At 38.9% G+C, this 11,627-nt stretch overlaps 1 protein-coding gene across 2 annotated transcripts in view; it reads right to left on the bottom strand.

The window, feature by feature from the left end:
• Nucleotides 1–11,627, bottom strand: part of LOC108165640 (metal transporter CNNM2-like) — a 63,943-nt gene that overhangs the window by 15,943 nt on the left and 36,373 nt on the right. The window contains exons 2-3 of one of the 2 annotated variants that reach the window (XM_017303944.1): nucleotides 4,886–5,029; nucleotides 2,061–2,199 (exon numbers count right to left, since the gene is read on the bottom strand). In XM_017303944.1, coding sequence (XP_017159433.1) covers nucleotides 2,061–2,199; nucleotides 4,886–5,029 — 283 coding nt within the window. Of the gene's footprint in view, nucleotides 1–2,060; nucleotides 2,200–4,885; nucleotides 5,030–8,124; nucleotides 8,184–11,627 lie in introns of those variants that run through there. The other variant, XM_017303948.1, reaches the window with a different exon arrangement.

Below are 11,627 nucleotides of genomic sequence, written 5' to 3'. Positions count from 1 at the left end.
CTAAGTCAAACTTATACATTACAGAATATGAATATTGTGCCACTAGACACTCACAGAGGTGGTAGTGGGTGTTGGAACACACTCCAGTGTGTGTGAGATGAACAATGAATTGTGCAAAATACCAGAAAATCCTGAAGAATTTCCCTCCATCAATTTATAATCTGAAGYTTAAGCACACCTGGCTTCTTCAGCAGGACAGTGATCCAAATCAAGACAACCTCAGAAAAGCTCTAAAAGAGCAAGAAAAGCATTGGCCTAGTCAAAGTCTGAGGTTAAATCTAAATGAGGTGTAACGGCCTGACCTTAAACACTTTACAGTTAAACTCAACAAATTAAAATGAGGTCTGACGAGGCTCATTTTTTCAGATTAAAAGAAACTTTTGAAAATAACAACCTTTAAGCAGGTATTTGACATACTTTTAAATGAGCTAATTTTAAATACGGTAATTCAACATCTTATTGGCATCCAACAGTTATCGTATTGTTTATCATTTATCGTGAAAAATTCTTATTGGGCGAGAGCTTTGATTTATTGTTGTCATGATGAATTTCAGTCACTGATGGTAAATAAAAAACATCGGAAATGTTATTTTTTTCTCCACATATTGCACAAAAATAGCAATAAATATGAGTAGATTCAAAGATATTATGGAATACAGATACTGTGTGCAGCTCAGTGATATAAAACACATATTTATTTAAGTCAGTGGCCTCCTGAAGAAGCATATCTCAAATGGACATGTTTTCCAAGAACAATTGTGTTTGTGGTGCTAAGAATGCTGTGCCATGCGGCTACAGTTACCTAAAAACTAATAAATTTGTAATTTTTATTGATAATATTTATCATACAAAAATATCGCACCAAAAAAATGTCGCGATAAAATTCTAAGTCCATATTGGCCGCCCCTAGAAACAACAGCAAACAGACGTTACACTCCATCCATCCATCATGYACATCTGCTGGTCCTAACTCTGTTTAGCATAAGATAAGTTGCCACCCTTAMTCCGGTGGCCGCCTTCCAGGTAAATGTTTTTTTTTTCCGCAATAAGATCACATTTTTTACTTTACGTATGTTCCGTGTCGAGTTTTCTCTCAAGCACTGTGGCTCAGTCTAAGTTATCCATAAATGTTCTGACCAAGCGACTGAAAACGGACAGAGAAAYGAGGGAAAACAAAGCCAATGTGTTCAGAAGCCTAAAGAAATACTGATCGCCACCACTGTATAAAACTACACACACACCCTGCATTTTGGGACAAAGTGGGACCAGAAATGAGGAAGTGTGTATCCCAACAGCCACTGGTCAGCCTCAGCCACCTGTTGGGCCAATCAGCTCCTTCAACTCAGCGGCGGTGATGTGTGTCAGCTGGCTGCAGGCTCCGCTGAGAGGAACTGAACTCCCTAATAGCCTTTGGAGAAACTTAATCAACGCTTAGCCGCGAGGTCAAAGTTCGAAAGCAAATCCAAAATGCGACGAGGCACCGTCAGCCGCTGCCGTCGTCCTACAACTCTGCCGTCCCGCTGCCGCCTGCTCCGCTTCCCCGGGGAAAGCTGCTGAAATGCTTCACATTTTACACCAGCAAGCACCCAAGTATGTCGACTTGTGTGAGAACCGCGATCACAGGCCAAAAAAACGCTGGACGTGATGTCATTGAGGAGGGAGTGTAAGCAAACAGGGTGGTGTTTTTAAAGCTGCGAACGAAGACTGCAACGTGTAACCTTCGGTGCATGACATGCAAGCAAATAAACGCCCGCGTTTTTTCCTTTTTTTTTTTTGTTTTTTCTTTTCCTCCAGGATCTCTCCACACAGCCTGTGGACGTCCCGTGCAGCACGCTCAAGGAGCCTTCCACCTCTTCACACACACATGCATACCAACACGCTTGTTGTGAGTCTTTACACAGCTCATTCCCTCACACACACTCATGTACACTCATGTACTCATTCTACACACATACGCACTCAAAGCCCGCACACACACGCACATGCACACACAAACCTTCCCCACATWTAGGAGCTGAGGGCACACTGGGGGAAGTCAAGCAGCAACGCAGCCCTACTTGCCTGTAGCTAGGAAACGCAGGGCAGCCAGCAGAAGCTGAGGTGATATTTTAACCTTCATTTCATTGTCAGTGGGCTTGAAGGCMGAGAAGTCCTGCTTCCTGTCCCGATGGGTGATTTTCTTCTTCGTCTTGTTGTCGGCTGAGGAGAAAAGATGAAAACACAACCTGAAGCCGTTCCTCCATCAGGAAAACATCACTTTGAKGCACGGACAGCGAGCTGGTTGTCCCAGGTCACAGGGTGCCTAAACTGGAGTTACCCAAAGCTCTTTGGCTTTTCTGGAACAGCGGCCGTGGCCACTTTCTCAGAAAAGGAGACCTTTAGCGGGCGACATTGTTACGACATTSTTACCACATTCCTGACGTTACAGAAAGCCATATGCGTTAGGATTTGCTGTGACGCATTAGAAAAGGGTTGATATTTCAGCACTAAGTTGTTGGGTTTTTTTTTTATATCCATGGACTAAGGTAAGATTATTTTCAAAGAAACATTGAAAGCAAATATGTTTCATAAAATACCTCAACCSAAAACACCTCTGGTGGCGGATTACCTTGGCAAACACTTTAGACTGAAAGTATATCCAAAAATGATGAAACAAAATTTCAAATAAATAAGTAGCTGGGTATGATGAAAAAACATGACTTTTTACAACCAAGATTGTGGCTTAAATGTGCATCAATATCAAATGCAACAGAGAGCTGTTGTAAGTTAAGAACCCACATGGAAATCTAATCATATTTACGTCTCATTTTGTGAGCACTGGTCAATTCCCACCCYTACAAGTTGCCCCTTTTGTCCTAATTTATGTCTATTTTGTCCCTGTAAGCAAACTATTTCCACCCCATGTTGATTTCTTTTGGTAAGAAAATAATTTTAATGAATAAGGGAAATATTTTTCATTATTAAGATGGAAGTCTTAGTGCTCTTTGGACCAGACACTTTATGCCATTACCTATTAATGTCACTGCATCATATCTATGTTTGTAACTTGTCCAGGGCCTACAGATGCGAATTAGCTCATGCTATTATCCAGTACCGCGCCTCACATAGTGACATTTATGTTTGAGCTGTACAATGTCCCTTTTAAAAAAAATAAAAAATGTACTGCAACTAGAACTGCTGTAGACATTTACCTCTATTATAAAGATTTGAATAGTTTATAATTTTATGTCACATTTTGCCAGTTAAAAAAAAAAAAATCCAAAACACTGAACTCGGCCACAAAAAGTAAGCCAGATCAAAATAAAATAATAAATTAAAGCAGGCAATCAAAAGAGTAACCAAAATTATAGATTGCTTATAATGTCGATCTCAGTGAGTGAAGATTTATTTATTTATTTATTTATTTACAGGTTATGATAATTTATCCAGTAAATGTTAATTGGATTATATTTGATTATTCAACATAAAACAGAAAAGACTGAAAATTATGAATCTTTTAAAAAAATCTCTTTCAAATAAAAATGTGAGGTTTTGTAATTGGCTCCTTTGTGTCCATACTTTGGGGAGCAATCTTTCATTGCAATCAGCCACGAGTCTTTCTCTGCTTTTCACACAGGAGGTTAAACTTTTAGCTCATTTGTCTGTGGAACCTAGCAAAGGTTCAGGGGGAGTTCGTTTCTAAACATCAGTTTAAGCCTTGACCCAGAATCTTCATGGAGTTTCGATCTGGACTCAGACTAGACCAGTATCCTGTCCGTCCAACCGCAGCTCTGGCTGTATTTTTAGAGATTTTTGTCCTGCTGTAAAATCTTGTTACCAGATTCTCCCCTCTAAGGTTTGGATCTCTGCAGCTCCTCCAGAGTCACCGTGGCCCTCCTGGCTGTCAGTCTGGGTGAAAACGATGTCTTGGTAGGTTTTCAGCTGTGCCGTACTCTTCATCCGAACAGAGCTCTATGGGAGGGTAACTGGATCTCTGGGATATTGCTTTTTAACCTCACTCTGCTTTAAGCTTCCCCCTGGCCTGTCTGCTATGTTCCTCAGTCTTTGAGATGGACCAAATCCCTCGTGAAGGACACAGAGGGTTTTGGCTCACTACCAAAACCCTCTGTGTCCTTCCCAAAACAGCTGGATTTACACTGAGATTAGATTACACACAGCTGGACTCTAATTTTTAACTAGATGACTTTCAGATGGTGTTGGTTGCACTGAATTTTATAGTCTTGTCAGAGTAAAAGGGGTCAAAAACTTCATTTGAACACTAGGTCTGTCATGATAACAAATTTTGCTGGACAATAAATTGTCCCAGGAGTTATTGTGATAAACGGTAATATTGCTGTTTTGAGAGTAATTAATATAATGGTAATGGCATAATAACGCAAGAACGCATTCTCAAAGATCAATAAATTAAAAATTCTAACATTTTACACTGGAACTGTAAGACATTTTAAAGATCCAAAATAAATTAACAAAACAACAGAAACAACAAATAAGTTGAATCATGAAGTCTCTGTAAACAAAACTGTCCTTCAAAAAAAAAAAAAAGGGCAAGTTGAGACCAAAGCACCAGACTGAAGACGCCTGTCATCCGGTTTTTAGTAGAAACACAGAAAAGAGAAAACGGAAATGGAAATTATTGAGTTTGTTTTAATTCAACATGTGACTGATTAGTTTATAGCTCATTGCAGCAGGCCTTTACTATTAATATTTCTTATTAATATTTATAACAGTTTATAATTTTGTGCTAGTCTGTGTTGGTATACGAATAAAATACTGGCTGGAACGTGACGAAAGGTGAAAAACCTTTCGGTAAAACAACACCATCTCATTTGACACATGTCTGCATTCAAACACTGAACTATTTATGAGCTTAGAGAGGGAGACCTACTGTATAAGTCAGTCTCATCCAGGATCTCTGACTTGATTATTTCTTCAATAACGTCCTCCAGGGTGACAATTCCCAGAACCTCATAGAAGGGGTCTCCCTCGCCTTCATTGTTCACCCTCTGAACTATGGCCAGGTGGGATGTTCCTAGCAAAATATACACACACAGGTTGTAAAGTTAGGGTTATATAGTAATAAAACAAAGCAGATATAGTTCAAGCATCAGGTTACTGGGATACAAACCGGTCGACACAAACCACTTCTCTCAGAGAATAACTTATGGGTTTTTATTACCAAATGAAAAGAAAGCTTGTGACAATCAAGTTGCATGGCCAGTTCTGTTAGGTATCAAAAATGAAAATGTGTATAAAAGCTCAGTCAAAGAAAGAGACAGATCCGACATCTCATCGCATCGCATCTGTGTTCCCAGGACCCTCCCGCGTGCCGCTCCCATCTGAAACACAAACTGCAGCGCACGCGGAGAATAATTGTCAGGCAAAACACTAAACAAATTCTTTGCTTTTTCTCAGCTTGCGATCATTTAAAAGGAATTTTCCAGAGGCCCGGGCTAATATTAGCCCCCGCAAAATGAAGTTTCCATTCCACCCCGGTGATATTCTCACTGAGCTCCAGGAGCAGAACGGGCGAGGGAGCGGGAAGTGGTGTGCGTGGGGGCTGGGAGGGATAGGGGATGTTGGGGGGGGGATCCTCCGTGTGAGCAGACTGTCGAGGAATGGCCGGTTCACATGCACCTGGTTGTGCAACAAAAGATGGACGCCTGCGTAGCGAAATACAGCTACATCGATTCCGCTTCAGCTGGCAGGCGCTCTGGCCGCTGTGGTGCAGGAAGGCGCAGGATGGAGAGACCCTAATGCTGATTACTGAGAGAGTTTTTATCGCACTGCAGCCCTCCGCTTCCCCACAACACGACAGCGAGACGTCCCAGTGGAAGTGATAAACAGATGGGAGAAATGTTTTCAGATTGACTCCTGAAGACATTAATTAATGTAACTACAAAATAGAGGATGCGGAGCCTCCTTATAAAATGTCTTCGTTAAGAGTGGTGAGCTCGTCCGTCATAAACACACTTAGAGCTTTATGGGTTAAAGTGATCCGTCCTCAGGAGTCCTTATCGAAGCAATTACTGTAAACATACTCAGTGCTGGTCAGCAGAGCAAAGCCGATCAATGAACCGAACTCTGGTGCCATCAGCTCCACAGACAGTCATATTCAGTAAATTAGAACAGCGTTAAAAAGTTATTTTTATTTCAGTAACTCAATTCACCAAATGTGAGTTGAAGGAGCTGATTACTAAATGTGATTACTTTTTGCTTAATGACATTTAAGATAAGGATGTTCTGTCATATTTTTATATTAAACGTGTTTTCTATGGAAGACCAAAACTGGCTAAATTAAAAATGAAAGCAGGAAAATATAAAAAATATAAAAACGTAAAAAGACTTGAGAATAGATTAAATAGAAAACATCGAAGACATAAATGTATCTGTGAGCAAACTGTTTTTTTGTAAACAGTAAAATTTGTAATATGCACTTAATATATCATTTTTGGAAGTGAAGAGAAAAAAATGTATGTAAATGTCAATTAAATATTAAAACACAAGATAAATTTCTCCTTTTTAAAATCATTCTGTTAATTTTAAGTTACTGGCCATTTATATAGTTCAGCTTTTATTTTTAATTATGTCAGTTTCTGTCCTCTATATAGATTAACACAGAAACCTGGGCTTAACAAAATATATGTTCAATAACTGAAAACTAAAAGTACTTTTAACCTGACAAATGAGTCTCATTTAAATGAATATTCTAATCCGTTATGACTGAAAATAAAAGTGAATACTCAAGACAACACTGTCCAGCTCAGCGGTCTTGATTTTGAGTTTAAATGAACTCAACATTTAAAACTGAAGTTCAATTTCACTTGAGATTGAACATAAATATCCTGACGCGATTTGATTTACTTAGAAATATACTATAGACTTTTTTGTAGAAAAGCTGTAAAACAACTTTTGATTATAGGCGTGAAGCACAAGACACATAATGTATATTAGCGTAGTTTATCGTAGAGACTAAATTTGAGAGGGTAATGCTGCAGGTTTTAGTTCAAAGATCAGGTAAATCACAAAAAATGCATAAAAAGTTCACAACTCATGCTGCAGAAAGATGATTGTTTGGAATGAACAATAGACATGATGTCATTTAGTTCTTGATATGTCTATTTGTCATTTAAACCTTTTTATTTCTTCCTCCGTCTCAATTAAAATGCTCTAAGCTTTGGCTGAAAATTATAAGCTCCACAAAGAAGAACCAGGGGTGTTCAAAGTGTGGCCCGGGGGCCATTTGTTGTCCTTGAAAGGATTTTGAACAAAACAGAAAGCAACTGATGACCCAAAACATTTGGAAATTGTTTTTCTTTTATTAAGGCACCAGTCTACTATAGCTCTACTGATACACAGATTTCATTAAAAAAAAAATTATTGTTGAGCCATTTACAACAATAAATGGCTCAACAATTATTGAGCCATTTAAAACTACAGAAAACTACTAGTTTTCTGTAGTTTTCCCACAGAAAACTACTTTTTTGCGTTTTTACTTTAATGAATTTTGTGGCCAGCCGATAGTTTAAATTTGTCGTTTTTGGTCCCCAGAGCAAATACTTTGGTCATCACTGATGCAAAAAAGGGAAAAAACTAATTCTCAAAGCCAATTTCAATTGATCTAGTATTGTTGCATAATTTTATCCATTTTACACTCGTGATATTGCAGTAAAATTACCAAGAATCAGGAGAATACTGGTAAATATGTTGACATGTTAACAGTTTACTGACGGATGGAAAAATGCACTTTAATTGAAAGTGTAATAATGTTTTAGGTAAAGTATAGTTTGCTCCATAAGAAAAATATCTGTTGTGCAGCAAGAATTGTAATTTCCAACCAGAACCAGAACCGAACACCACAGTGATGAAGCTGTTTGGAGGACGCAGCGATGACAGGCGGATCAGGCATGGAGTAATTAGTTATTCTTTTCTGCTGAGTTTGCACCAACAGATCAGAAAATTTTAAAATGTTTTTAATTGGCACAAGTTTAAGTCTGGCGCTCCGGCGGCCGCTGTAGCGCTGTTTTGTATCTGCATTTTAAATTCTGCACAATATTCAACGGGGGTGGGGGGACAGACGTCATATACGCTAATAAATGAAAATGAAACAAAATACCCCTTCCCCACCTGCTGCTGCACACTGCTGGCCAGCTAGTTGAAAGAGGTCTGCTACGCTTTTCCTGCTCCTGCAAGAGACAAGAATTCATCTGTTGGGAAATATTTTTGTTTTATTACGTTCTCTTGCATTTCTCTTAAAACCCTACCATTTTATTCAGTCATTTTTAATTATTTTTTTTGATTCACTGGTTGTGTCTGGTTGTTTTGTATCCCAGCGAATGGAGTAGTTGCATCTGTGACTGTGGTTGTGGTTTATTTGCATACACTTTAAGCTGTGAGCACATTAGATTAGACTCTTTGAAAAGTCACTAGAGTGTTTGGAAAAGTTGATAAGTATAGCAAACTAGCTTACACCAACTCTCCATGACAAGTTAAGTAATCCACTCTTAAAACCATTATCGGCACTAATATCCGATATTAGTCATTTTTTAACCTATATCTTCAGTCCAAATAATAAAACTGGGCTGATATTAATAACCAATATTTACTTCCTTCTTGTTGATATTTGTTTCTGGAGGGATAGAGGAGGAGATTGGTTACTTGGTATTCGTTTGGTTATGTGCCAGCGATAGTGATGCAGCATAGGATTGTGGGAAGTTTAACTAAACCAGAAGTCGGCTGTGTGGTCGTGTCTTTCAATGTGTTGAGATGGTAGTGAAATATATATAACATATACATCATCGGTAAATATAGGTTATTGGCCATATCGGCAATATTAATATCGGATATCGCTATCAGGCCACATTTTCATATCGGTGAGTCCCTAAATTAAATCAAAACAGAAAATCCATGTAGTAAGTTTTGCTTAATAATTCAAAATGACTTTGGAGTAACGTATTAAACAAATAAAGGAAGGAAGATGAAATGAAGCAGAAAAAGCCAATAAAATTAAAATAAACAGCTAAAATGTGAGTTTGTTGCCTTCTATCAGGTTGCTGGGGAAAAAAAAGTTGCTAGAAAGACCCAGTTAATTTGAATTTAATTGGAAATGTCTGGACAAGAATTGAGATCAGAGTTGGCAAGAAGAAGATTCCAGAAACTTGAATAATCTAAATTAAATAAGTGGTTTGATTTGTTTGAATATACAACATGGGTTTTTACAAACAACTGAAGTGAACTTCATGCAGAATAGACAAACACTCAAGAGTTAAATATTGCAAAGCTAAAGTGTAAACTCTGAGACCTATTTCTCTGTGAAGCCTTCACTATACCTATGATCAATAAATCCTTTATATCCAGGCATAAAAACCTATTATTGCAGAAAAAAATATGGCTTTCAATCTGTAGAAAAACCAATGAGTTGAACTCATCAGAAACACAGCAGGCTACATCGACAAAACCTGGTAACCTGTTGAGTATCAGAGGGACACATGACATTCTCATCAAGCTTTATCAGAGGATGAAAACCTTAACCTCACCTGGAACATCAGAGCTGACCTCCGACCTTTAGATAAGCCAGCTGATAAGGCACGGAATACCCTCGAAAACGTCTGCTCTTCAAGCAATCGTGACAACACACATTCTCACACACACACGTACACAGCTGACCTGTCTCTTTCCTCTGTTTCCCCTCACCATCGACTTTGAAGAGCTTAATTGGAAGCACCAGAGGTCATCACTTTAAAATAAGAATAACACAGACGGCATCAAAATGAAAAGAAAGACAGTCTGTGAAAATACCACAAAAAAGCATGTTTATGCAAAGTTTAACTGTTTATTTTAGAGTCTGTCCCACGAGCTGCGATGTAAAGGGAAAGAAATTTCTCCATGGAACAGAGGGCAAAGGAAAAATTATACACAGAATGTTTTTCCAATACTAGTCTACATGCTGGAAGTCACAGGACTCCATATTTATCCGGGGATACGTCGGAGTGAATAGCTTGCAGCATACCAAGCCTCCATGAAAGGCAGTGTGGCTTGGTTCTTGCCCACAGATCTCTGCAGCAGATCCGGTATATTCAGAATTTGTATTTATGGGCACATACGCTCACTTCTACTAGCCCCTTTATGAGGTAGTAAATAGCACATTACATGGCAGTAAGTCAATGCTGTCAAAGGGGGTTTAATAGACTTTGAATGTGACGCGGTTGTTGCTGCCAGACTGGCTGGTTTTACTTTCAGGAACCGATGATCTTCTGGGATGCACATCTCCAGGATTGGAGGACTTATGTCTCAACAAGATCTAGAGAAACTCATCCATGCATTTATCTTTAGTCGCATTGATTACTGCAACAGCATCTTCCCAGGTCTGTCCAACAAATCAAACAGCTGCAGCTGATCCAGAATGCTGCTGTTCACATTCTCACTAAAACCAGGAGGACGGAGCACATAACACCAGTTTTAAAGTCCCTACACTGGCTCCCTGCAGCTCAGAGAATAGACTTTAAAATACTGATGTTAGTGTATAAATCACTGAACGGTTTAGCACCACAATACATTAAATATCTACTGTTGTTGTTGCATCAGCCTTCCAGACCTCTCAGGTCTTCTGGTTCTGGTTCTGCTCTGCATCTCCAGAACCAGAACCAAACGAGGAGAAGCAGCATTCAGCTTCCATGCACCACAAATTCGGAACAAACTTCCAGAAAACTGCAAAACAGCTGAAACACCGGCTTCCTTTAAAACTCGTCTAAAAACCCACCTGTTTAGAGTTGTATTTGAAACGTAATCAATTACGAATTTCATGATGGCATTTGACTTAATGTAATGTTTTGATTGTTGAGTCTATGTTGCATGACTTTGTGTTTTTGTGTCTGTTAGGAAGTAAAGCACTTTGAAATGCCTTGCTGCTGAAATGTGCTATGCAAATAAAATTTGATTGATTGATTGATTGATTAAACCCAACCATCTCAGAAAATATTTCAAAAAGGAGAAAATATCCAGTGTGAGGCAGATATGTAGACAAAAAGACTCACTGAACCGCATGTTACACACAGCGTATGCAGAATGACCCGTATGAACACACCGAGCCTGAAAGCAGCAGGATGAATACTGTCATCTAAGAGCAGGGAACCGAGGCTACAAACTCATCAAAGTTTATCGATAACAGACTAGAAAAACATTCGCCGRTCAATTTAAACTGCAGCATTCAGACGGTAGAGTCGTAATTTGRRGCAAACAACATCAAAACACAGATCTATCCTGTGCTGCATCAGTGGTTCAGGCTGCTGCTGCCGYTGGTGGTGATGGTGCAAAGRAAAATTTATCTCAGCGCTTAARAGTTCCAAGAAACATTATTACAATTAAAAATTACATGACGTGTTTTAATGAAAGGTTTGAGGTTCTGTTGATGGCGTTGAAGARCTATATCTTATCTAACAGGACAATATTACCTTTTATTTATTTTTGTTATTATGATTCAATAATGCCATCTTGTTTTTGATTGAAAAAAACATACATCCATTCATTCTCTATACCCGCCTATCCTATCCAGGGTTACATGGACCAGTGGAGGTCTTTCTCCATTGGTCCAGAGGAACTTCCTGGGTAACACAAAGCCAAAATATGCGCGC

This window comes from Poecilia reticulata, linkage group LG1 (assembly GCF_000633615.1).
Source record: "Poecilia reticulata strain Guanapo linkage group LG1, Guppy_female_1.0+MT, whole genome shotgun sequence".
Lineage (NCBI taxonomy): Eukaryota > Metazoa > Chordata > Actinopteri > Cyprinodontiformes > Poeciliidae > Poecilia > Poecilia reticulata.
This window is presented reverse-complemented; position numbering and strand designations above follow the sequence as displayed.